The sequence below is a fragment of the Hylobates moloch genome, unplaced genomic scaffold (assembly GCF_009828535.3).
Source record: "Hylobates moloch isolate HMO894 unplaced genomic scaffold, HMol_V3 SCAFFOLD_14, whole genome shotgun sequence".
NCBI classification, from domain to species: domain Eukaryota; kingdom Metazoa; phylum Chordata; class Mammalia; order Primates; family Hylobatidae; genus Hylobates; species Hylobates moloch.
The window spans coordinates 421,196-448,567 of record NW_026652289.1 but is presented as its reverse complement, the minus strand read 5'-3'; the positions used below and the strand labels follow the sequence as shown (position 1 = coordinate 448,567).

General features: G+C 49.0%; 1 protein-coding gene across 4 annotated transcripts in view; it reads right to left on the bottom strand.

Moving 5' to 3' along the window:
- MCM3AP (minichromosome maintenance complex component 3 associated protein) overlaps positions 1-27,372 on the bottom strand; it is a 49,953-nt gene that overhangs the window by 4,405 nt on the left and 18,176 nt on the right. For 3 of the 4 annotated variants that reach the window (XM_032174556.2, XM_032174554.2, XM_032174552.2), the window contains exons 11-28: positions 25,631-25,791; positions 24,553-24,794; positions 23,949-24,151; positions 22,909-23,009; positions 21,664-21,795; positions 21,174-21,287; positions 19,454-19,606; positions 17,303-17,500; positions 15,906-16,124; positions 15,286-15,354; positions 14,901-15,035; positions 12,168-12,321; positions 7,266-7,524; positions 6,945-7,042; positions 5,441-5,831; positions 4,080-4,337; positions 3,402-3,531; positions 1,572-1,778 (exon numbers count right to left, since the gene is read on the bottom strand). In XM_032174556.2, the coding sequence (XP_032030447.1) occupies positions 1,572-1,778; positions 3,402-3,531; positions 4,080-4,337; positions 5,441-5,831; positions 6,945-7,042; positions 7,266-7,524; positions 12,168-12,321; positions 14,901-15,035; positions 15,286-15,354; positions 15,906-16,124; positions 17,303-17,500; positions 19,454-19,606; positions 21,174-21,287; positions 21,664-21,795; positions 22,909-23,009; positions 23,949-24,151; positions 24,553-24,794; positions 25,631-25,791 (3,224 nt within the window). The remainder of the gene's footprint in view (positions 1-1,571; positions 1,779-3,401; positions 3,532-4,079; positions 4,338-5,440; positions 5,832-6,944; positions 7,043-7,265; positions 7,525-12,167; positions 12,322-14,900; positions 15,036-15,285; positions 15,355-15,905; positions 16,125-17,302; positions 17,501-19,453; positions 19,607-21,173; positions 21,288-21,663; positions 21,796-22,908; positions 23,010-23,948; positions 24,152-24,552; positions 24,795-25,630; positions 25,792-27,372) is intronic. The other variant, XM_058427626.1, reaches the window with a different exon arrangement.

Genomic DNA, 27,372 nt, shown 5'->3' with positions numbered 1-27,372 from the left:
CCTGCCTCAGCCTCTCCGAGTAGCTGGGACTACAGGCGCCCGCCACCATGCCTGGCTAATTTTTTCTATTTTTTAGTAGACAGGGTTTCACCATGGTCTCGATCTCCTGACCTCATGATCTGCCCGCCTCGACCTCCCAAAGTGCTGGGATTATAAGCGTGAGCCACCGCGCCCAGCCTGAATATATTTTCAATAGAGCCAATAGGATATGTGAATGGGCTGATGTGAGGGGATGATTCCAAGGCACCTGATCTAGGCAGCTGGAAGGATGGAGCCGCCATCAACAGAGATGACCACCAAAGGAAGGAGTTGGTTGGAAGAAAGCCAGGAACTGGATTTGGGATATGTTAACTTTGCAGTGGCTACTAGACATCCAATAGATGACTAATGAAGATTTCAAGGAAGCAGTAGGATGTTCAAGTGTGGAGTTCAGAGATTTGAGATACAAATTTGGAGCTGTCAGAATAGTGATGTTACTTAAAAATCCATGGAACTGGATGAAATCTCTGAGGAGTAGGTACAGAGGATGCAGAGGAGAGGTTGAGAGAATGAATCCAGGGGGCAGCTGGGGGATGAGGAGGAACCAGCAGGGCAGGAGGGGGACCACGGACATCCTAGGAGCAAGGAGGGGAAGATCAAGTATGGGATGCTACCAAGGACTGGGGTTCACGGTCATGTTCAACCCTGGGCCAGCTGTAGGAGACTGGAAAGAAGGCTGAAGAAGTGAGTATCACAAGCGTTTTTGAGGAGTTTTACCATTAAGAGGGCAGAAACATGAAGTGGTGGCTAAAGAGGGAAATGGGTCCAAGACAGGGAGGCATGTTTCATGTCTGTGTGCTGCTGATGGGCACCATCTAATATGGGGAAGGGTGATAACACAAGAGGGATACTCACTGAATGAATGTCCTTGGGTAGGTGGGAGATGAGATCCCAGCCCAGGGAAGGGCTGACTTTAACTACGGGCTGCATGGTTCCTTTCCAGCAACAAGAGGGGTCAGGAAGGGGATATAGGGAGGATGCTGGATGTGGCTGGGAGGGCTGGGAAGGCAGAGGACAACCTGTGGAAGGTCCCTTATTCTTGATTCTACTTCTCAGTAAAATGGTAAACATGGCCATCAAATGAAAGCAAAGGAAAGGTATGCATGGGAGGGAGGGAAGTGGGCAATGTAGAGGAGGGGCAGCCCCAGCTCCTGCCCATTCACAGCATGGGATGATCCACCAATGCCTCAGGCTCCCAAGGGCAGGGTGCCTGTGGCCAGCCATACTGTTCAGCACTCACCATCTTCTGAGTAGACTTAACCACATGAATTTCCCACAAAAACTTAACACTGACTTTCAATAATAAATAATAAATGAAATTCACTTCAATATAAACAGTTAAAAACATACTATCTAGGGCACTGCTTCTGTCTTCAAAGAGCTTTTAAATAGTCACATCACTAAAACTGTTGCTAATAATCCACCTGCCCTTCTCCATCCTGGCTGTCTTATATTAATCAAGCAATAACCAGTCTCCCCTCACAGCATAAAGCGGACTAAACAACACACATGAATTAGGAAGTGGGCTTCACCTCTTGTTCTCCTCTTTCTCCAGCAGCAGACTGCTCGACAAACACTGTGCCAAGAGCTCCTCAGCAGAAGCTCCTCGCATCAGAACCTCTGTGCTGGGAATCCTCCCCTCTCGACCACACTCTGTGCTCCTCTTCCAGTTACGGTGCATGTGAAGCAATGGTATGGGAAAATTGTTTGCAGAAGGATGAAAAGGCTTTATTCCCAAACTGTAAGTACATGATTTAAAATGTTTATGGTCAAGAGAAAGTATTTCTACAGCATCATGTAAAGCATGTAGATACATTTGCACATGTGCATTAACATGTAAGAACATGTGCCTCAGACACACGTGCCCTCCTGGGACAGCTCATGCTGGCCCCATGCCTGCTTCCAAGCTTCCATCAAGTCAGGGAGTGGAGCAAAGAGGGAAGGCAGCCCCTGAACTGTAGGGACCCTTATGCACAGAGGCACTGAGACTGCCTGTTCCTCTTGGAAGCTTCTGCTCTCACGAGGCAGCTGGGTTTTTGGAGCTTCTCTGCTTCATGTCTTGCTTCCCACCCTAGGGTTCCAGATTCTGTTCTTCTCTAGTATTGGCAAGGTTTTCTATAGATAGCTCTTGGATACATTTGGAAGTAATGTTTACAAATGGTGAGAGAGAAGGCATCTGGCATTTTTTTCTAAACACATGCCCATGTTTGTCCTTTCCCCACTAATTTCAATAATTTGGCCTAACACTTTTGTCACATATTCTGACTCTTTATTCTGATCCATTCATCTACTCTGGCATCCCCACATGGTTTTAAGTACTGGAGCTTTACTGTATGTCTTGGTATCAGGCCAAGCAAACCTTGTTAGTCTTATTTAAAACTTTCTCAGCAATTGCTGCGTATTTTTTTTATCCTGATGAATTTTAGAACTTACCAATACCAGAACTGACATCTTCACAGCATTGTATCCTGTCAACAACCTAGTCTGAACCTCAATGGTTCAGGTTTCCTTTGTACATACAGGCCCTGAGAACTCATGTTAAGGGTTTACTGATGTGAATGAGAATTTTTTTTTTTTTTACATGTTGTGGATTTAGCTACCTGATCACCTTATTGAACTGAGAATGGTTCTATGGACTTAACTGTTGATTATCTTGGAGTGACAACTGTACTGTCTGGAAATGACAGTTTCTCCTTCCCTTCAGTATTTGTGCCTGTCTATCCCACATCCCTGTACTGGTCAGGATTTCCAGGACAATAGTGAATAGTAGTCGGGACAACAGGCTGGTTCTGATTCCACTGTTCGTAACATTCTACCAAGAAGCATGTTTTCTTTTTATTTTGGTAGTTTTATGTTAGGTAGCCTTATCAAGTTAGGACTTTTTTTTTTTTTACCCAAGCTAAAGAAATTACCCAAAATAAAGAAATTTTATCAGGAACAGGTATAAATTTTAAGAAATGTATTTCAACACCTGCTAAAATTACCACTTATTTTTCTATTATAGCAACAAATTACATTAATAGATTTTCACTGTTATTGTTTATCCTGGGAGAAAGCATACTTGTGAAATTTTTTAGGTACTGTGCTTTGGAACCAGATTTGAAAGTGAGATGAAATGTCAGCTGTACTCTCCTGGTTAGGTATGATTTCAGGGTCAGGTTTGCCTGATAAATGAAGTGAGATGCTTGTAACTTTGCTCTAGAATATAGTTTCTACTGCATGGGAATGATCTGTTCCTTGAGGATTTGTCACAGTCTGCCCACAATGGACTGGATTTGGCATGTAGGATGTTAATTTCTATGTACTTTGGAAGAAAAATACAGTTTAGCAAGCAACAGAAACATACTGAACATGAACCTCACCGTCCCTCTCTCAGCTGTAGCTCCTTCTGCGTCTGCAACCTGGCTTGTTCCCACGACAAAGGAACATCATATTTTTTCAAATGGTTTTTAAAAAAATACACACATATCTGACCATCTTCACTCAGCGCCTCTGAGAAAACAATACAAAAACAGATAAAGAGGCCAGCCTGGCCAACCCTGTCTCAAAGAAAACAAAAACAAAAACAAAAACAAAAAACAACAAACAAAAAAACAGGTACAAATAATATTTAAAGAGCGACAAGGTGGCATGTGCTTAAATTCACTGATTTAAGTGCAAGCCCTTTGATTAAAGTCACACAATTATGTGACTTCCACACTTGGGTTAAATAGGCTCCCAGTGTCCATGCATCACGCAAAGTCCAGACAGGCTTACATCCAGACTGGCAGGGCCAGTAATGACTACTCAAAAGCCACAAAATCCTCTCTAAGAGCCACCTTAGGGGGCCTGTTTCAGGGAGGTGAGTTCAGGCTCTACCAGAACCTTCCTAGCCTGTCTCAATGTTTTTAAGTCACTCACTTGAAGAGGGAAGTCCTAAGGAAAGGAAGGATAGAGACCCAAAAGAAAAGCAGCAACATCAACTAAACATCTTCCTTTGCAGAAACTGGACCAGGAAAGTCTCGTGAGGAGCTGATCCCACTGCACCAAGCTCTAACTACCTGATGTAACAGGAAGCCGGGGGGGCGTCCAGTCTCTCAGCTTGTGGTTGATACATAAGGCGATGAGATCATCCCATGGGATCTCCATGACCGAGGGGCCTGCCCCATGGACTGGGGAGGGGCTCTTACTCTTCCACCTACAGTAGGTTCTGTGGAGCAGGTTCTCCACCTGGGACTGGAGGACAGGCTGTGTCTGGCGTGAGCTGGGGATCTGGGAGGCGTACTGGGCAACCATGGAGCACATGGGGAGCCAGGGGGCTGGGGAGAAAGTTCCTCATTAGTTACAGGTTTGGCCAAAATACAGGTGAAAATGTACATGAAAACATTTTTAACTCTACATTTTCTCAGGAGAAGGCAACTGTGAAGTTGAGAAGTCTGCTTTCTAAACACAGTGGAACCACAGTTGTTGAGGGGGAAGAGCAGCTTGCTCCCAGGGTCTAGGTGAGGGATGCAGACAGTCCCCCTTAACCGTGTTGCTAGCAAAGTTCTACCCAGAAGCTCTGACTGTACAGGCCTGTGTTTGTGCCTAGGAAATCTGTATTTTAACAAGCACCCAGATAAGTCTGGTATAAGTGGTCTTAGCTTATTTTGGGGAACCCCAACCTAGCCAGAGCACCGAGGGCTTGCGCTGAGTGGTATGCTTCCCTTTGGGTTCCTTCAATAATGAGCATGAGTTAGACCTACTACAGACCACACCCCACAATTTAGAAGGGCGCCTGAGGCCCAAAGGGGAGTGTCTGTGCTAATGCCACAACTTCTGCCAGATAAGCAGCTCATTCCCTTCTGAGTGCATGGGAAGGAGCAGCCCCATGCCATACTGGGCTTGAGCCAGCCAGATGGCCTGTAGGATCTGTGTCAAAACAGCCCAAAGACCTCAGCCAGGAACAGGGGCACAGTCAGAGCCATAGAACAAGGCTTCTTTGACAAAGAAAGAATGTTAAATCAGCACCGAGTGCCATGGCCTTGGCTTGGGGACAGGGCTACATGGTCCCCATGCTCTTTGCCCCTGGCTTGTCTGTTCTGAAAACAGGGACCCTGTAGGGCAGGCAGGACAGGATCAGGGTTGGTGTTCCTCCCAGTACCACTTGTCACTTTCCTCCTGAGGCTGAGTGAACTCCCATGGACTGCCTTGCTGGTCGGGAAAGGCTAACAGCCCCCACTCCACAAAACCCAGCTTATTCTGGCCCATGAACCCAAAGGACCAAAGATAGGTGCAGGCAAGCACAGCATGGAGACACATGGAGTTGGACGTGCAGCCCTCACACTGGTGCCCAATGCCTGCCAGATGGTTACTACAGTGAGAAGGAAGCCTGAGGCTTGGCTGCAGCCACCCACCAGACCTCCCCAGCTCAAGCACGTACCCCCTAGGGGTGGAAGGTCCATCTGCGGAAGCTGGAACCCGAGCACAGCCTGCTTCAGCCAGGCCAGGTGCTCTGGGGCATTCCAGTGCAGGTGAGGAAGCAGCCGGCTGCCCCCTGCCTCAGCAAACTCAGTGACAGGCCAGGACAGGTCACAGAGCTGTTCAGAGGACACCACGGAAGCCAGGAACTGCAGCACACTGTTAAACAGCTCAATGATGACGCCAGGCTCCTGCGAAGCGAGACCGCCCAGACGCCTCTCTCTTCTGTCATGGAAAAAGCGGCCACTAAACTCATGGCCAATCCCGTCTTCGACGTACTGAATGAGAGTCTGGCAGCAGAGGTCAAGGGAATGGGGGCAGTGGGAAACCAGCCACTGCACAGCTTGCAAAACCTGAGAACAAAGACAGAAGAGACTTGGTTGAACAATTCACACTGTTTTTCAAAAACAGCTTTCTGAAAGGGCTTGATCCCCCCAAGGTTGCCCACAGCAGGTAACACCAGAGTACTGGGCTCTCAACTGGTAGGAAGGGGAATAGAAGTGTCCTATGCAGTTGAGAGTAGCCTTCTAGGGCTCTGGAGACATGTCCAGTAGGGGCACTAAAGAGAGCCCCCAGATCCCACCTGGCCTGAGGAGGAGTGTGACCTGCATGGTTGTCCTGTGGAAGGGCCCAGGCCCTCAGGAAACCAGCCCTGAACATCCCCTTCACCACGCACAGAAATGGAGTCTTCTCCTTTTTGGAAGGACTAACAGCTTCACTATGTGCCAAGATGCCTTCACACCCTATGGTTATCTTACTTCCTATAGTTATTTTAATTCCTGGCACCTCTTTCTCTAAATTGTTAGCAAAGACTCCCCCTGCCCTATTTTTTTTTTTTTTTGAGTAGGGGTTCTTGCTATGTTGCCCAGGCTGGTCTCAAACTCCTGAGCTCAAGCAGTCCTCCTGCTTCAGCTTCCCGAGTAGCTGAGATTACAGGTGCGAGGAGCCACCACGTCCAGCTTCAGACTTCCTTTTTAAAGGAAACATCAAATAACATTATTTCTTCATATATTCAGAGGACAGTTACCCTAGAAAAATAATTTCTGTATCTGACCTTCAGATATAAGACATGTTCATATTTTAAATTCATAGAAACAAAAACACTAAAAAATTTTACATGAACAATTTAATTTGCAGATAGCAGAACTGTGGGCAAATTTTATCTTTTATTTTGATTTCTGCTTATGTTTTTAGAAAGTTATCTGTATAAAACATACAACTGCTGCCAGGCGCAGTGGCACACCACAGCAGTCCCATATACTTGGGAGGCTGAAGTGGGAAGATTGCATGAGCCCTGTAGTTTGAGGTTGCAGGAAGCTATCATCATGCCACTATACTGGGTGACAATAAAACCCTGTCTCTTAAGAAAAAAAAATGCAAACGCTAATATACGCTCAATTCAAGATACAGCAAAAGGGGAAAAAACAAAATATCTTGACGGACCATTAAAAATGATGAAACCTTACCTTAGTTGAACCTTGTAGATCATTAATGGAATCAGGGATCTCAGTAACAGTGTAATCTGAAATCAGCTTAGCTGAAACCAAGTCCTGTAGCATCAGACCTTTAAGAGAGACATAGATGAAGGTCACTCGCATTCCGCTCTCAGCACACCTGCTAACACATCTCACTGTGCTGACCCCACCCAGTCCTGCAGTGGACAGTCACCACAGGGGTTGCAGTCTCAGTGATTCCTGACCCCAACACTACTGGACCATCCTCAGACCCAGGGCCTCCACCCATTTATTAAACAATGCTGCTTCATAAACGAGACTTCCTTCACAAACCATCTTCTACTTCCTTCTCAACGGCGTCCCCTCCTGGGCTAGGCACAAGAACCACCAGAGGAAGTGCAGGCTGGAAGGGCTTGGCCTGCAGGAGCTGCTTGAGCTGCAGCAAGGCTGACAGCCAGTACACGTCATCCTCTGCCACGTCCTCACTCTTCATTTTGGGGGGAAGCAGCAGCATGAGCCCACTGGCTCCCAGGAGGTCCTTCTGTGTCTCCACAGCATCAATGGCACCATCACTGAGGGCGCCATGGGCCACCTGCAACAGCATCAAGATCATCAGGAGAGATGCACCATGGGACACATCAGCAGTGATCTGCCCCACAGCAAGTGCAGCCAAAGCTCTCCATGCACTAAATATTGACTGTACTCCAGACAGGCCTCCAAGGGCACAGCTGGGCATACCCTGTAGTTATCTTACTTCCTGTAGTTATTTTAATTCCTGGCCCCTCTTTCCCTAAATCCAATTGTTAGCAAAGACTCCCCCAACCTTTTTTTTTTTTTTTTTTTTGAGAAGGGGGTCTTGTTATGTTGCCCAGGCTGGTCTTGAACTCCTGGGCTCAAGCAGGCCTCCTGGTTCAGCCTGCTGAGTAGCTGAGATTACAGGTTCGAGGAGCCACCATGCCTAGCTTCAGACTTCCTTTTTAAAGGAAACGTCAAATAACATTGTTTCTTCATATATTCAGAGGACAATCACCCTAGAAAAATAATTTCTATATCTGCCCTTCATATATAAGACATGTTCCTATTTTATTTTATTTTTATTTATTTATTTTTTGAGATGGAGTCTCACTCTGTCACCCAGGCTGGCTTGCAGTGGCACGATCTCAGCTCCCTGCAACTTCCGCCTCCTGGGTTCAAGCAATTCTCCTGCCTCAGCCTCCCTAGTATCTGGGATTACAGGGGCCCACCATCACGCCCGGCTAATTTTTGTATTTTTAATGGAGACGGGGTTTCACCATGTTGGCCAGGCTGGTCTCGAACTCCTGACCTCAAGTGATCAGCCTGCCTTGGCCTCCCAAAGTGCTGGGATTACAGGTGTGAGCAACCACGCCCATCCATGTTCATATTTTAAATTCATAGAAACAAAAATGAGAATAAATGCAACAGAATTAGTGCAAGAAACAGCCAGGTCAACAGGTAATTTAGCCTCCAGCTAGAATTGTGTTTGACCATATTACTATAATTTTAATTAACCTTAAACAGGTATAAAAAAGTTAAAGCCAGGCACAGTGGCTCATGACTGTAATCCCAGCACTTGCGGAGGCCAAGGCAGGAGAACTGTTTGAGGCCAGGAGCCAGGAATTCAAGACCAGCCTGGGCAACATGGCAAGACCCCATCTCTACAAAAATAAACAAAAATATAAGCCATAATAATAGAGGGAAGGCAAGCCAGCAGCAGATGAGGGATTCTGATACATTTCTAGAAAGCAGCAAATAGATGTGACCAAATCCAGCAGAGGATGCCATACCCAAAGACTGCAGGTGTGGGTGAGGAAGGAGTCAGGTTGACTGAGCCTGCAAAAGCCCTGTATACCCAGGCCCTGCAGACACCAGGAGCCAAAGGTGAAGTTCGGAGCCTGACCCTATCGGCAGCACCCACCACTGCAGGCAACTTCTATGCACAACCAGTCCCCCCCGGCCCCCGAACAGGAGTCCTGAGAGGATCCAGATGCAGGACCATGGTTAGGCACAGTGGAAGGGACTCAGCGCCAAACCACTCCCAACCCTACCCTGAGAATACCAGCAGCTCCCCAGAAAGCAGATGGCACAAGTCCTTTCCAGAAAAACTGAACAGTCTAGGGAACAGACATCCAGATCCAGACATTTGGGAGCCCCTCCAAAAAGCCTGGCTTGCCATTTAGCTATCTTCCACCCCGCCCCAAACACAGAACTTCTTGGCTAGCCTTTTAGGGCCTCACTCAGATATAGACAGCCAGCCTTGGGTAAGGCATCTGAGGAGGCCCTCCAATATAAAAGAGATAAACTGGAGTAACAGAGAGGAAAAAAAAAAGAGGAACCAGATAATACATGAACCAAAGAAAACTTAGACCCTAAAAAACCCCAATTTCCTTGGAAAGATAAGATGATGCATCCAAAAAATAAGATGCTATGAAAAAGTCATGATAAGAAGAGGAAATAAGTAATATATATGGAATAAAAAATTCAGTAGGACAATTGGAAAATAAAGTCAAGGAAATCTTTCAGAACACAGTAGGAAGAGATGAGATTGAAAATAGGATAGAAAATAGGATAAGAAACTCAGAGGATCAGTTGATGAGGCCTAACATCTATCTAATAGAAGTTCAAGAGAGAACAGAAAAAAGAGTGTCATAAAGACATGAAAATGTCCCAGAAGTGAAATAGGAGTCTCTAGCCTGAAAGGACCTGCTAAGCCCTGCACAGTGAGTGAAGGTGGTCCAGTGCCAGTGTAACAAAGTGAATTTTCAGGACGCCATGAACAGAGAGAAAAGGCTTCCGTAGAGAAACAAACCCAGGCCACACAGAAAGGAACAGGAATAGTACAGTAACAGTGGATGCTAGGTGACATTGGAGCAAAACTGGAAGCAAAATAATTTTCTTTTGAGACGGGGTCTTCCTCTGTCATCAACGCTGGAGTGCAGTGGTGCGACCACGGCTCACTGCAGCCTCGAACTCCCAGGTTCAAGCAATCTTCCCACCTCAGCTTCCCAAGCTACTAGCACTACAGGCACATACCACCATGCCCAGCTAATTTTTGTATTTTTTATAGAGACGGTTTCACCGCGTTGCCCAGGCTGGTCTCGAACTCCTGCACTCAAAACAATCCGCTCACCTCGGCCTCCCAAAGTGCTGGGATTACAGGCATAAGCCACTATGCGTGGCCAGGAAAATAATTTTCTACCTACAATTTTACAAACGTAGCTAAACTATGAAGCAAATGTCAGAATGAAATAAATGCATTTTCTTTTTCTTTCCCCCAGCTTAAGGTATTTTGTTAATAAAATCATTTTTATAATGGAAAGGACTCACAAAATTCCCCTCGCATGACATATACCATCCAACAAGGGGCTGAACCAAGAAAAAATACTGCAGCTGCTGCTAATGGCAACACTGAGCAAGCACCTGGCCTGTGCCAGGCACTGTCCTATGCAGTCTGTTTGCACTCACTTTATCCTCAAGAGCCAGATAAGCATCCACCAGACAGCACCTGCAGAGGCTTGGGCAGTTTATTTTACCGTCTCTGAGTAAAATAGGGATAAGAAGTAACAGTACCCATACACAGGTGGCAGAGACGCTAGGGAACTTGCCCAAGGTCACAGAGCTTCCAGGTGGAGGAGCAGGGACATGTGCTCACAATGATGGCACTAAGGCACATGCTGCCTGGATGGAGACCAGCCCACAGATGAGAGTTCCAGGACAGAGGGAACATGGATGGATCAAGTGAAGTGATACAACATTTGGAAAATTCCACCGAGATATATAAGGCCCCCCAGTAAAAATTAAAGAGATAAAGAGAGCTACATTAAGTGAGACAATAAGGCAACTCTATTTCTTGCAGGAAAAAAATAATTGTGGTTATAGAACACTACTGGTTCTGAGGTGAATAGCAGTCACAGAGCCATCAAAATATGACCCCACTCACTGAAGTAATACAAAGTGATAGTGTAGCTATCCTGGGAAGAAGTGGAAGGCCGAGCAGGACCATGGCACAAGAGGCCACGCTGTACCTAGTATGGTATGCAGCCGCCAAGAGGGCCCCCCGATTCCGCCTAGTGTTCATGCCCACGTGTGATCTCCTGCCCTGTGAGCTGGGCCTAGCCACTCACTTCGGACAGACAGAAGCCAACAAAAGCAACAGGATGTCACTTCTAAGTTTAGGTTATCAACACACTCAGACTTCCATCTAGGCTCACCTCTTGCTCAGTCTGAGGAAAGCCAGCTGCCATGCTGTCAGCTGGGGAGAGGCCCATGTGGCAGGAACTGAGGAAGTCTTTGGCCACAGCCTGCAAGGAAGTGAATCCTGACACAAGCTCACTAGAGTGAGCTGGGAAGTAGATACCCTTTAGTCAAGCTTTCAGATGAGACCACAATCCTAGCCAACATTTTGATTTCCACCCATAAGAAACCTTGAGCCAGAAGACCCAAGCTAAGCTACACCTGGATTCCTGACCCACAGATACCATGATATAACAGACATTATTTTAAGCTGCTATGTTAGGAGTAATTAGTTAATTAGGAATAAGGTAACTAATACATTTATATTAATGGGAAGTCAGCACAGAACATTTAAATGGATAAACTGAGAAATGGCTGTGTAAGTGTGTGATCTGGAAACATGAGAAAAATGCAGCCCTGAAGAAAGGAGTTAAGAGAGGAAGGAGGAGCTACTATGTCTCATTTTAAATCATGTGGGTGGCATTATTTGACTTCTTTTTAAGCACATGGAAGTGTTACTTTCTTAAACGAAAATGAAGGTAACAGCAACAGTAAACTAATTCCAGTAGATGAAATGTGACTTTGTAATCCCAGGAAAAGGGAAGAATTTGCACAAAGAAGTTACTGTTACCTCAGAATGGCAAGAGCATGGATGGCTCTTATCATCATCTTTATACTTCTTTTACATTTCTTCATTTTTTAAAAGTTTTGTGTAAATATTATTTAGGAAATCCAATATATAGTATTAAAACAGAAAAAGTAAAGAAGCAGGCTGGGCTTGGTGCCCACTGCAAATTTGACTGGCTTAAAAAAATAATTTTTTAAACGACATGTATGGATAGACATAATACTTGCTTCTGAGCCTCCCACAGTCTTTCAAAACCACATTAGGGAATAAGCAGTATTTGCGTGGTTCCAGTGATATCTGGGAGTAAGTGAAAGTAATGAAAACACAGAAGTAAACACAAAGTAATTATAGTTCACCTTTATACACACGTTAACAGAAATCATCTGATCCCCTTTGCTGCTAAGCGAGTTGAAAAGCGAAAGCGTCTGAATCCCACCAGCATCGCTGGATGTGTCATCCACTGAGCCTTCATCTCCCATGAACTTGACTTTTAACCAATTTGCTAGAATTCTACAGATTTAAAAAAAACAAACAAACAAAAACACTTGAAGAATCCAATTCTAAATTTGAATTATAAAGACTTTCAGGAAAAGAAAAAGAGAAGTATCACACAGACCTAGGTCCACAAATACCAAATCTTACTACGAAGCTGACCTGCACAAAACAGGCTGTCGTTTTAAAATGGAGCAACGATCTTTACTCATTTTTTTTTTTTTTTTTTTGAGACAGGGTCTCGCTCTGTCGCCCAAGCTAGAGTGCAATGGCACAAACTTGGCTCACCGCAGCAAGCAAACCTGCCTCAGCTTTCTCAGTAGCTGAGACTACAGGCACGGGCCACCATGCCCAGCTAATTTTTCCATTTTTTTTGTAGAGTCTCACTCAAAGGGTCTCACTATGTTGCTCATGCTGGCCTCAAACTCCTGGGCTCAAGCAATCCTCCCTCCACAGCCTCCCCAGTTGCTGGGATTACAGGCATGAGCCACTGCCCCCGGCTTCTACTTGTTCTTAATTGGGCAGGAGGAGGGGGAACTCATGGAACTGGCTCATTCTAATGTGACTTAAAATTCTGAAGCATTAAGATTTTCAGCAATAGAAAACATCCCTAGAGTTTGAAATACATGTTTTTTACAGATCAAATTTCTCATACCTGAGACCTTAAGAATTCTTAAGTGACATACGAACTTAGCAAATGAGAAGACGGCTATTTTGTTTTAAGAAATGACTCCTCAGCTGGGCGTAGTGGCTCACGCCTGTAATCCCAGCACTTTGGGAGGCCAAGGCAGGTGGATCGCTTGAGCCCAGTTTGAGACCAGCCTGGGCAACATGGCAAAACCCTGTCTCTACAAAAAATATACAAAACTAAGCCGGGCATGGTGGTGTGCACCTGTAATCCCAGCTACTTGGGAGGCTGAGGCAGGAAAATTGCTTGAACCCAAGAGGCGGAGGTTGCAGTGAACAAAGATCACGCCACCACACGCCAGTCTGGGCAACAGAGTGAGACTCCATCTCAAAAAACAAAAAAAGAATACAGGCTTTCTAAGTGAAAAGGTGTTCTGGAATTAGTAACAGTGATGGTTGCAAAACCATCTAAAAATCACTGAAATGTACACTTTAAATGGGTGAAGTTTATGGTATGTGAATAACATTTCAATAAAGCTATTTTAAAGATAAACTGTAAGCCGGATGTGGTGGCTCATGCCTGTAATCCCAAAACCTTGGTAGACTGAAGCATGCCGATTGCTTGAGCCCAGGAGTTCAAGACCAGCCTGGGCAACATAGTGAAACCCCATCTTTAAAAAAAAAAAACATTAACCAGGCATGGTGGCACACGCCTGTAGTTCCAGCTACTCAGGAGGCTGAGATGAGAAGATCAATTGAGCCCAGGAGGTCGAGGCTGCGGTGAGCTGTTACACCACTGCCCTCTAGCCTGGGTGACAACAAAGCAAGACCCTGTCTCAAAAAAACACGAAGAGACTGTAGTTGCTTTAAAAACATGACTTCTGTATGCTATTTGGTTACAGAAAATAAGATCATGTCAATTTTTTCTTTTTTAAAATGCCAAAAGTTTCTTTAAGGGGAAAAAAATGGAACTATAGTAAACAGACTATAAACTATCTTACTGAAGAGTCTAAAATGAAGCAGGTCTATCAATGTACCTTAACACAGCTTGAAATAACAATCAACTCTTAAATGCTTTTGGTCTAAGACTATTGCCAAGTAATATGGTTTGGATTTGTGTCCCCCCGCCAAATCTCATGTTGAACTGTAATCCCCAATGTTAGAGGAGGAGCCTGGTGGGAAGTGATTGTATCATGGGGGTGGAATCCCCCTCGCTATTCTCATGACAGTGAGCTCTCACGAGATCTGGTTAAGTATGTGACAACTCCCCCTCACTGTTCTCATGACAGTGAGCTCTCACGAGATCTGGTTAAGAGTGTGGAAACTCCCCATAACTGTTCTCACGATAGTGAGCTCTCAGATCTGGTTAAGTGTGTGGCAACTCCCCCTTGCTGTTTTCATGAAAGTGAGCCTTGTGAGACCTGGTTAAGTGTGCAGCACCTCCCCCCTGCTATTCTCATTATAGTGAGCTCTCATGAGATCTGGTTGTTTAGAAGTGTGTGGCACCTCCCACTTTGCTGTTCTCATGATAATGAGTTCTCACGAGACCTGGTTAAGGGTGTGGCATCTCCCCCTTCACTCTCTCTTCCTCCTGCTCTGGCCATGTAAGACATGCCTCCCTCCCCTTAGCCTTCCACCATGATTGTGGGTTTCCTGAGGCCTCCCCAGCCATGCTTCCTGCACAGCCGAGCCAATTAAACCTCTTTATAAAGTACCCAGTCTCGGATATTTCTTTAAAGCAGTGTGAGAATGGACTAATATACCAAGTTAATGGAATAAAAATGGAAATAATCAAATCTAAAGTTTCAACTTAAAATCATGAGCAAAACAGACTGTAAATCCAAGCATTAAAACATAAACCTACACTTCTGAGTTCCCATCACACATAAGAGGAATACCCGGCCCTGGCCCACAACTCTGCCCTGCCCACTCCACCTCTTGGAAACCCCACAGGGGAAGCCCTTCCTGACCTGCCACAACTCTCTGGGGACTGCTCCTCTCCATCCGGCAACAGCAGCACCAGCTTCCAAAACACATGCTCCTGCCTCCCAGGGAGGTGCTCGGCCACAAGGGATGGCAGGTCCAGAGACGCCCATGCCACATCACTGGGAGGAACAGACCACCGTGGATTAGCCAGTGTGTGAGACCCTTGCAGGAGAAGCACACACATCCTATGAGCAGGAAGGGGCAGGTTGGAGGAAAATCAGGTTCGGAGGTAGAACCGCAAACTAGAAACCAAGTCTGGAGCTCATCAAAGAGACCTCAGTTGGAGATGCGTGAGGGGGGGCTGCCAGTGTGACAGACCGGGGAACGGGGATCACCAGGGGGAGCGCAGAAGGGTGCAACATGACAGACCTCAGCAGCTGCTGGTAGAAGTGCTGAACCTTCATCTGGTGAGCCGTCTTGTTTCTGAGCCGCCTTAACCTGCAAAGGAAAGCAGAATGACAGTGTCCCCGCAGAAGCTTAGTGAAAAGTACTGGCTAGTGTCCCCTGGGGAATACTCAGGAGACTGAAAAACACATTTTCTGCCAAAGAAATGGGTTAGAGGATTCCTTCATTCCACAAATATCATGTTAAGTATCCACTGTGTGCTGGCTATGGGAGATTCAGCAATAAACAGACAAAATCCTGCCCTTCAAGAACACAGGCTCTAATGGGGAGAGAACAGCGTCTCTAAGTGGCTGGCCTGGCATGTGTGAGGTGTCGGCACTGTGGGCAAATGCTGCCAAGTGGGGCTGGAGCCAGGGTGCGTGTTGCAACGTCACTCAGGGTGGTCAGGTGATATGTGAGCAAAGACCTGAAGGAAACGGGGAGCCAGCGTGACAACTTCTGGAAACAGCAGAGGGCATGGCTGTGCCAGGCCACAGCTGGACCTGCCGTGTTTGGGGACAGCGGTGAGGGCAGCGGAGGAGGGGTTGGGTCCACAGTGCAGAGACTCGGGGAGTGCTAGGGACGCCGCCGAGACGCAACGCCACCTGGCTGAGCTGTCAGAGGATCCCTCTGTTGTGGTGCTGAGGACACGATCGGGGCCCAGGGTGGAAGCTGGCAGACAGACAGGTGCTGCAGCAACATTCCAGTGAGGTGGAGAGAACTGCCATGCCCTCGGTGCGTTCTGAGGGCAGAGCTGAGGATGCTGGGTCTGAGAGAGATGCAAGCCCAGGTTTGTCCTAAGCACAGGAGGACAGGACGGTATCCTATGAGCAGGAAGGGGCAGGGTGGGGGAAAATCAGGTTCAGAGGTTGAACCACGAACTGGAAACCGAGTCTGGAACTCAGGGAAGAGGCCTCAGTTGGAGATGCATGATGGGGGCTATCACCAGGGGGTACGCAGAAGGGCAGGGCAGACAGCAGAGGTCTGGGCTGAGGGGGCAGGGTGGAGGGCTCAGACAAGGAGACTGAGGCTGACAAGGGCAGCTACGGAGTGGGGACACAAGAAGCCATGACTCCAGGAGGCGGCCAGGTCACTATGTGAAGGCAGCCATGGGTCAGAGGAGCCAGCCCCAGCCCTGGCCTCACAGCGTGCCTGCAACAGGCTGGGACTGCCACCACCACTGCCGGCGCGGAACCTGATGGGGCCAAATGAAACCCACAAGACAGTTTTCAGAGGGAACATCCAGTGATGACCGGGAGGAGGATAAGACATGACATGAAGCCCCAGCGGTGTGCCTGCTAGGCCCTCCAGGCTGCCTCCCCAGTCCCCACCTACTGGGAGGCCAGGGAGCCCTGAGGCCAGGCAAGAGGTGGCACCTACATGGGTTCTAAATAAAGGCCAAGCCCAGCATGGCCAGGAATGCAGGCTGAGGGGGGTCCTGGCATGGCCCTGAGGAGCCGGTTCTGCTCAGGGTGACCAGGAGGAGTGGCCGGGAGGGCCAGGGCCACACCAAGGGGCCTCAAGAGGGAGACACTGGAGGGTGGAGGTGGAGTCCGGAAGATGCTGCCACAGAAAGGGGCAGTGTGTGAAGGAGGTGGCGGGAGGGACAGAGGGGTGGGGCGGGCATGGGATTGAACAGAGGGGTGGGGCGGGCATGGGATTGGAAGACACAGGCCAGCGCGGACCTCAGGCTCCTCCAAGGAGGATGGAAGTGGCAGGTACATAAACTGGGACAAGCAGGAAAAGAACAGGTGATGCAGAGTCAGACTCAGGCACCAGGACGCTGAGTCGTTCAAGGTGAACTCAGAGCTCTGCTTTCCCAGTGGAACAAGTCACCCATCCACAACTGTGGGAGACAACCTTCAAAATGCAACCCTGTGCCTGTCCTCGCCTCCAGGCTTCACCTATCTTCACCCTCCAAACACACACATTAATTCAGCTCCTGATAAAACCAAGTGGGGGCAGGGGAGCCCTGACGAGGCAGGCGGCAGCTGATGCTGACCTGGTGCAGGAGATGCCCAATCTCCCTGCATGGCCCAGGTCCAGGAGGCCCCTGGCCAGGTTCTCCTCAGCAATGGGGCACTCTGCGCTGGGCGCCAGCGCCCTCAGCCGGTCGCTCATGTCCACGCAGCAGGGCGCAGCAGGGAAAGCCCGCATTTGGCGCCTCAGTTTCTTGCGGGCTGTGACAGCTTCCCTCCACCTGGGGACATGAAAATGTATCATCACAGAGTGTTTTCAGGGTCTTCAAACTGAGAAACACATTGGAGTCAGAACTCAGGCATGGGGAAGGAAGGACATCAAATGAGTGTGGTGAGCAATGAAACTACTGAACGTTAACAGTTAATACTGAATGGGCTTTGGAGGCTGACTTGGCAATACGGATACAGATTTAAGATACATATACCCAGCCGGGTGCAGTGGCTCACGCCTGTAATCCCAGCACTTTGGGAGGCCAAGGCAGGCGGATTGCCTAAGCTCAAGAGTTCAAGACCAGCCTACGCAACACAGTGAAACCCCATCTCTACTAAAATACAAAAAATTAGCCAAGCATGGTGGCGGGCGACTGTGGTCCCAGCTACTTGGGAGGCTGAGGCAGGAGAATCCCTTGAACCCAGGAGGTGGAGGTTGCAGTGAGCCGAGATCACGCCACTGCACTCCAGCCTGGGTGACACAGCAAGGCTCTGTCTCAAAAAAAAAAAAAAAAAAGATACATATACCCCTTTACCCACAGCCACCACTGATAGGAATTTATCTCCACACACATGTGCCTATGTGCAGACGGGTGAGATGTCTGTCTGTACAACGACAGTCACCATGACAGTCTGTAATTACCAGAGCTAAAAAGAGCCACGGCCAGGCTCGGTGGCTCACGCCTGTAATCCCAGCACTTTGGGAGGCCAAGGCGGGCGGATCGCGAGGTCAGGAGTTTGAGAGCAGCCTGGCCAATATAGTGAAACCCCATCTCTACTAAAAATAAACAAAACAAAATTAGCCGAGCATGGTGGCGCACGCCTGTAGTCCCAGCTACTCAGGAGGCTGAGGCAGAAGAATCACTTGAACCTGGGAGGTGGAGGTTGCAGTGAGCCGTGATTGCGCCACTGCACTCCAGCCTGGGCGACAGAGTGAGACTCCATCTCAAAAAAAAAAGAGCCACATGAAAGTCCATCACCAGAAGACCAGGAAGGTCATTTATGGTACATTCTCGCACTGACCTCAAGACCACTGGCAACGGGGACAGCTCAGCATGCTGCTACAGCCAAGCCTCCACCTCATATCAGATGGAGCAAAGGAAGGCTCAGAGCAAAGCAGGGATCATGAGCCCATCTGTGCCAAAAGCCACAAGAAAGGACAGAAAGTCTCTGGATGGTTTCGCAAGCAGCTGCTGCTCGCACAATGGACAGGGGTCTGTTGTAGAAGGAAGACTCGCTTCTCCCCATACTCCCTTTTGTACTGTTCCAACTGCCAAGGACACTATTAGTGATTTTAAATTTTATTATGAAATGAATCATACAACATACATAACACATATATGCCCAGTTATAAGATTAATAAATCATCGAGCACCTGTGCACTTACATCCAGTTGAGAAGTTGTGGCCATGACAGGCACCACCTCCCATTACCAAAAGTAACCACTATGCTGAGATTATGATCATTATTTTCCTTCTTTTCTTTAGGGTTATACCACTATATATAAATCCGAAACAACCTATTTAGTTTGAATATACACTATTTGTATACTCCCTATTAATTGCTTTTTCTCCACTACTTATATTTTGAGAATTCACCCTTACTGGTGCACGCGGCCATAATCTGGCTTGTTCACAGCTGTCTCCCAGCACCTAGTGCAGTGGGCAAATGGCAGGCACCCTATAAATATTAGTTGACATGCAGAGCAGCCACCACGTCCCAATCTAACTCCTGACTTTTCCCCTTAGTTTATATTGTGTGTGTGTGTGTGTGTGTGTGTGTGTAATCAAGTATTTCTGAAATGCAGTATAATCCAATGAGTCTATTTTAGGTATTCACTGCTATAACATTATCCCCCATCCTTTTACCACTGAATACAGAAACTAATAGCTCATATATTTTGAATTTGGTAAAAGACTCTTCCCCGTGTGTGTGGATTTTGCCTGTAGGAACACAGGACTCACCGCTGTAGATACTTGCAGAAGCACTGAAGCTCCTGGAGGGTCTCCTTTGCAGTCTGGAAGATTTCCTCCACGAGAAACAAGTCCACTAAGTGGGCACAGACATCCTCACAGCAACGGGCCATGCGGACCCTCTGGTCTGTCTCTACTGCATTCCTAGAAACAGGGCAATCAGCATGGAAGACACTGCACTTGGGGCCCACAGACACTGAGGGCTTGCTTGAAAAGTGCAAGAGTCGGTCAGGCGCGGTGGCTCACGCCTGTAATCCCAGCACTTTGGAAGGCTGAGGTGGGTGGATCACGAGGTCAGGAGATCGAGACCATCCTGGCTAACACGGTGAAACCCCGTCTCTGCTAAAAATATGAAAAATTAGCCAGGCATAGTGGTGGGTTCCTGTAGTCCCTGCTACTCAGGAGGCTGAGGCAGGAGAATGGCGTGAACCTGGGAGGCGGAGCTTGCAGTAAGCCGAGATGGCGCCACTGCACTCCAGCTTGGGCAACAGAGTGAGACTCCATCTCAAAAAAAAAAAAAAAATTAGCTGGGCATGGCGGTGCGTGCCTGTAATCCCAGCTACTTGGGTGGCTGAGGTAGGAGAATCGCTTGAACCCAGGAGGCAGAGGTTGCAGTGAGCCGAGATCGTGCCACCACACTCCAGCCTGGGTGACACAGCAAGACTCAATCAAGTCAAGGCCAGGCACAATGATCCAGCCTGTAATCACAGATTGGGAGGTGAGGCGGGCAGGTCAAGAGGCAGGACTAGAGACCAGCCTGACCATACTAAAAATACAAAAATTAGCCAGGTGTGGTGGCGCATGCCTGCAGTCCCAGCTACTCAGGAGGCGGAGGCAGGGGAATCGCCTGAACCCGGGAGGCAGAGGTTGCAGTGAACCCAGATCGCGCGCACGCCACTGCACTCCAGTGTGGGCGACAGAGCAAGACTCTGTCTTTAAAAAAAAAAAAAAGTGCAAGAGTCTGCATCCTCAGTATTAAAACGTAATTCCATCTTCACTGTAAGAGAAGCTTTCACACTTAAACTACAGACACCTAGAAAGACAGGGTAAAAAGAATTAAGTGGTACAGGGTGCCAAATTATAGGTCCATAGGGGCCCTTGTAACAGTTAAGAAATAAACCTTTATCTTAATAAAATAGTCAGAATTTTTAATTAATTATTTTAGAGACAGGGTCTCACTGTTGCCCAGGCTGCATTTTGCCTGTAGGAACACAGGACTCACTGCTGTAGAGTAAGTGGCCACCACAGGTGCAGTCACAGCACACCACCTGGAACTTCTGAGCTTAAGTGATCTTTGCACCTCAGTCTCTTGAGGAGCTGGGACTACAGGTGCCTGGCGTAGAATTTGTAAATTACCACGCAGACAACCACAAAACCTTCTCATCAGCAACATCTCACATGTGCAATCAATTGGAAGTGTCTCAAATATATGATAAATGCCAGTGGCTACTAAGGATGGCTGACTATGGTCATGTGGTGGCAGCCCTCATATAAAACAGAATTTTTTATAATAAAATTCTCTCAGCCAAGGGAGCACAGAGGACTGCATCAAATACATTTGGTCACAAAATCAAAGTAGCTGAGACAGGCAAGACCCATTTCCAATAGCCCATCCTCAGTGGCACAAGCATCCTCAGTGGCACAAGACACAGCCTAGGGCAGAGCCAAAGCTTACTCTCCTGGCACAGCAAGACACCAGCGTTTCACTTACTTCAACTCCTGGGAGCAGGTTTCCCTCACAAAGTCCATCATCACGTGTTCCATCAGCTCCACGGCCAGGCCCTGGCTCAGCTCACTTAACAGCAGCTCTCTCTCTCGTTTCAACCTACAGGGAAGAGAAAAATTACACAAGGGTAACGTTTAAGAATAAAAGTAAGTGCTGTTTGTTTTACTCCCTGGCCGTGCAGACAGGGATTGAGGTGTGCTGCCTGAGTCGGCAGGCCACCCCTACTCCAGCTCCCCTGACGTCACCTCCCTTCCCCAGCCTTTCCTGGCTGGGAAGGGCCACTGCTCACGGGTAGGTGTGGCCTGAGGAGCTCCATCCACCCCCTGGGCTGAAGCACACGAGGGCATGAGTGGGTCAGCAAGGGTGGAATGGCAGCACCGTGGACAACAACAGCAGGAGCATCGCGGCCAGGGTCAGTTCTTGCCCGTGTCCACACTGAGCTCCTCATCTGGCTGCGTGGACAAGACACACTTACCTTTCCTCTTCAGCCCGCTGCCTCTCCTGCTCCCTTCGCTCCCTTTCCTTAGACACTTCTTCAGCTGCAATGTGCCTCAAAATGCCCGTGGTTGCAGCTGTTAACAAATCCTCCATAGCAGCATTAGAAACACTAAACAGAACAAAGGGGATAGCATTCAAAATCAGAGACAAGGCCGGGCGCGGTGGCACACGCCTGTAATCCCAGCACTTTGGGAGGCTGAGGTGGGCCGATCACGAGGTCAGGAGATCAAGACCATTCTGGCCAACACGGTGAAACCCCATCTCTACTAAAAATACAAAAATTAGCCTGGCGTGGCAGCACACGCCTGTAGTCCCAGCTACTCAGGAGGCTGAGGTGGAAGAATTGCTTGGACCTGGGAGGCGGAGACTGCAGTGAGCTGAGACCACATCACTGTACTCCAGCCTGGGCAACAGAGCGAGACTCCGTCTCAAAAACAAAACAAAACAAAACAAAACAAACAAATAAAACAATTTAACCTAGGAGGCAAAAACTTTATACGTTGAAAACTACAAAGCATTGTCGAATGAAATTAAGAATGACCTAAATAAATGGAAAGACATCCCATATTCTCAGATTAGAAGATTTAATATTGTTAAGATGACAATACTGGCCAGGTGCAGTGGCACATGCCTGTAATCCCAGTACTTTAGGAGGCTGAGGCAGGTGGATCACTTGAGGCCAGGAGTTCGAGATCACCCCTGGACAACATGGCGAAAGGCATCTCTACAAAAAATAAAAAAATTAGCCAGGCTGGTGCCCACCTGTAATCTCAGCTACTCGGGAAGCTGAGGCAGAAGAATTGCTTGAACCCAGGAGGTGGAGGTTACAGTGAGGCTGAGATCGAGCCACTGCACTCCAGCCTGAGCAACAGAGCAAGACTCCAGCTCAAAAATAAATAAATAAATAAATAAAAAAAGATGACAGTACCACCCAGAACAATCTACAGATTCAACACAATCCCTATCAAAATCCCAACAGCACTTTCTGCAGAAACAGAAAAACTCATCCTAAAATTCACATGGTATCTCAGGAGACCCCAAATAGCAAAACCATCTTGAAAAAGAAGAATGGAGGGGAAAATCTTCCTGACACTGTATCTGGCAATAACTTATTGGATTACGACTCCAAAAACGCAGGCAACTTTATGAGAGGAAACTTCTGGAGGACTGGGCGCAGCTCCCCGCAGCAAGCAGCAGGAGGGGAGCACCAGATGCCACTCACCCCAGGGCGGCAGCTGCGTAGGCAGCGCCTGCAGAGCCAACTTCCTCACAGTCCCGCTGCAGAGCCTCCTGGATGAGCTCGTCCACCACCTGCGCCAGGTCCTGTGGAGAGACCAGCATGGGGTGGAATGGAACGTCCCACGCAGGGCAGAAATCCTGGGTAACATGTTGTCACCGGACAGTCTGCAGGCGTCTCGTGACAGAGGCACACAACCCCTGACACGGGGTCGGCTAGGCTGTTGCAGGAAAGGTGTCCCCTAGCGAATGGAAAGGTGCCATCTGGAGAGGAAGGCGCCCTGCGGATGGCCACACAGCGCCCTGGCCTAGCCATCTCCAGGCTACGTCAAGCAGCCTCGGTTTCTGTGGCCACTCTATGCTCCCCCTCAGGACTCCGTGATCCCCAGATGGGCTGGTGCCCAGTGCCTGCCCCTAAGCAGCCAGAGTGTCACAATCCAGTCTCACAACCATAGAGTCGACAGGCTCTACTCAATATCAAGGCATCTGTCCGGACCATACCCACCCTGAGGCCACAACCATCAAGGGCACATCCACTCCCAGGTCACAACCATCAGTGGGGACACCCAACCCCAGAAAATGCCCTTCAGGGGACACATCCACACTCAGTCCATGCATCTTGGGGGGCCACACCCACCAGGGGGACATGCCCACTCCAGGCCACACCCACAGGGGGACACACCCACCCAGGCCACACCCACAAGGCAGACACGCCACCCCAGGTCACACCCATCATGGGGCCCACAATGCTGCCAATGATCCCGTCAGGAATAGACGGATGTTGAGTTCAGACACACAGGGGCTCAGGCCGGTGCTGTGACAGGAAGCTCCTGAGATGAAGACGGACTCCACAATGAGCCTGAATAGGTGGGCCCCACTTGAGGCTGAGTGACTCTAGGCAGGACCCCTCTCTGGACTCTCCTGAGAGACCAGGCGCCACAGCCCCCCCTCATGGGGTGATGACTAAGGACATTTGTGCACAATGGGCTTCCCAGAGTCCAGACCCAGAAAAAAAAGAGTCCCTACCTCGTCAGAGTACATGGGCACGGGCTCCGGAGGTGGTAGCTCAGGCTGCACAGAGAGCTGGAAGAGGCTGGGCGCCACAGACGGGGTCAGTGCCAGGACAGGAGGCAGAGGCACTGGGGAGGGCGCAGGGGCTGGTAGAGACTGTGGGAGACTGGGCAGGGGTGCATCCAGCTCTACACCACACTCCTCTCCTCTCCCTCCGCCTGGAAGGAAACATACAGGAGAAAACATAGCTGCAGACACAGGGTGCCTGGCACCACAGGGATCAAGGTCTGTGCAGGGACAGCCCCAGGCCACCCACAGTGACCCTGAGGACTGGCCTGCCCTCCAGGAGACCAGCTATATGGGACAACATATGCTTTGCATGAAAAACAAGCCCCAGGATGTCAGGGAGCCAGGAGGAGGGCTTCAAAGCCCTCAGTCCACTCCCAGTGAGAACCACCTGAGCATAAGGAAGAGCCACACCCCTGGGCCCCAAGACAAGACAGGTGCTCAGGCTCCTGGGAGGCGTCCCGGTGGGAAAATGCAGATGCCCAGGCTCCTGGGAGGCATCCTGGTAGGAAAATGCAGCTAGTCCCCTCACTACAACTGCAGCTTCACTCACCCACTGTGTCCGAGCTGGGTCTCTGGGTGCTGACGGGCAGCTCCGCGGCCAGGCTCTCCCCGATGTACTTGTTCTGGGAGTTGAAGCTGCACACAGGGGTGTGACGAGGGACGGGGGGCAATGGCCCTCCGTTCACAATTTCCCCGACCGACACCGTCAGCTTCCTGGTAATAAACACTGACTTCCTGATCTTGGATAATCCCTCTGGTTCCAGGAATGCAGACCGGTTCAGCTCCACACAGCTACCCAGACCACAAAAGACCCCCAAGGGCTGTCACGAGGGGAGAAGACAGCTCGCCCCCAGTGCCCTGCTGAGTACTGCAAGCCCCTCAGGCGTGACCACAGCCAGGTGTAAATAACAGAAAGCAGACGCTCGGGTCCCACTGCCGCCCACCCTGGAGCCTCTGTAGGTCCCTGGAACCACTGAGCCCAGCATGTTAACAGACGCACGCTGACTCACTCCTGCCTCCTTGCTGGCTCACCCAAAACCGTCTTATTTTGTGAGGACAGAACTGGAAGGAGGAGACAGAACTAGAAGGAGGAGACAGAACTGGAAGGAGGAGACAGAACTGGAAGGAGGAGACAGGCAGGAGGCAGGTGAGGAATCACAGGAGACAGGGTGGGGAACTAGGCACCGGGTGTTGAGTGTAAGCTGCCGGTTTCTGAGACAGCGTCTGTGAGTCTCACCACTCTGACTGCTAAGTACCGGAGAAGACTCCGGCTGGCCTGCGGGTGCCTCCATCCCAGCCATCAGAAGTTGTCCATCATTGGCTGGCAAAGGCAGTCAAGGGAAAAAATAAGGAAGGCCCTAACTTTTATCTTTAGGTTCGTTGGCAGCTCATGAAAAGGACTGATTTTGGAGTCACAAAAGAACTTGGTCTGAGCCCTCAATGTGCTGACAGCCAGGGTGTGACCTTGGGAACACCCCCAGCCATTCTGAGTCTTGTGTGTTCACCTGCATGGCAGAGGGAATGCACCTTCTTCAAGTCAGGGAAGCAGCCAGCCCCTCACAACCCTTTACCAGAATTAACAAGAAAAAAGGAGACAGGGGCCCCGCCGTTCCACTCTCAGCTCTTACCCGTCGGAAACGGTGAGGCCGTGGCAGGTGAGGAAGTCGGTCGCCTCTTCACAGTCTCTGAACAGCAGCATGCGCACCACGCCATCCAGGGGAAAGACGGTAGATCGCTGTGTGCTCACCGTGTACGCAAAGTTGAGCGCCCGGAGAGCATCCTTGCGGATCTGAAAGGAGGAGCCAAATCACTGCAGTCTCAGAGGAAGGGCCCAGTCACACACATGCAGTCAGCCCATGACCACAGACATGGCCAGCGTGGGGCACACGGGCTCCTCCTGGGCTGAGTCCACCAGAAGGCACTTTGGCAACATGGAACCCAAGCTTAGAGATCGTAGGCAGTCTGCTCAGGGGCAGTGCTCAGGAATGCGTGCCAAACAAACGCTCTCATAGAGAAGGATGGCTTGTGAAGGTTTTATTTATAAGAGAAATCATGAAACAAACTGTCCATCAACAAGGCCAGGTGAAGTCAGCTGTGCAGCATCCACATGACAAAAGGCCAGGAAGGTGCTGCAGAGGACCCTGGAGACCACGGAATGCCAGCAGGAAATCAATCCCATGGAATGACATATAATAGTTGGAGACAACCGTTCATGGCATTCTAACAAGAGCCTTAAAAAAAAAAAAGAAGACAAAGGCCAGGTGCAGTGGCTCACACCTGTAATCCCAGCACTTTGGGAGGCCAAGGTAGGTGGGTCACTTGAAGCCAGGTGTTTGAGACCAGCCTGGCCAACATGGTGAAACCCCGTCTCTACTAAAAATACAAAAATTAGCTGGGTGTGGTTGCACGTGCCTGTAATACCAGCTACTAGGGAGGCTGAGGCAGGAGAATTGCTTCAACCCGGGAGGTAGAGGTTGCAGTGAGCCGAGATCACGCCACTGCACTCCAGCCTGGGTGACAAAGTGAGACTCCATCTCAAAAAAATAAATAAATAAAAAGTAAAAATAGACAAAGGAAAAACATGAAAATCCTAACAAAAATTATGCTTGAGTGCTGGGACTTTGGTGCCTAAGCTGTTAGTCCTCTTGCGATGTTCTTTAATTCAACCGACAATTAAACAAGATCAAGCGTTTGCTCTGTGCCTAGCACCGTTTTTCATGCTGAGAGTACAACAGTGAACAAAAACACAATCCCTGTCCCCACATAGCTGACATGCCAGGGGAGAGACCAATGCCACAGAAAACAAACACGTCAAACACACAGAATGGTGATTTAGTGCGGCAGATGGGCAGGGAGAACAGGGAGTGCTGGCGGGGGCCCTGCTGAGGGCAGCAGCCAAGCCTCGCCTGGCCTCAGGGAGGTGGAGACAGCGCCATGCGGCTCTGCGAGTATAGAACAGCAGTGGGAACAGCAAGCACAGAGCCTCTGAGCAGAGCAGGAGTGCACAGGGCTGTGGGGACAGGAGGCTGCCTCTGTGCGCCACTGCTGGTGAACAATTTTTCTAAAGAAAAATACCTGAATATCTCTTTTGTTTAAAGTTATTAAAAATGGCCAGGCAAGGTGGTTCACGCCTGTAATCCCAGCACTTTGGGAGGCCGAGGTGGGCGGATCACCTGAGGCTAGGAGTTTGAGATGAGCCTGGACAACATGGCGAAATCCCGTCTCTACTAAGTTAGCCGGACATGGTGGTGGGCTCCTGTAATCCCAGCTACTCAGGAGGGAGGCTCAGGCAGGAGAATCGCTTGAACCCAGGAGGCGGAGATTGCGGTGAGCAGAGATTGCGCCACTGCACTCCAGCCTGGGCAACAGA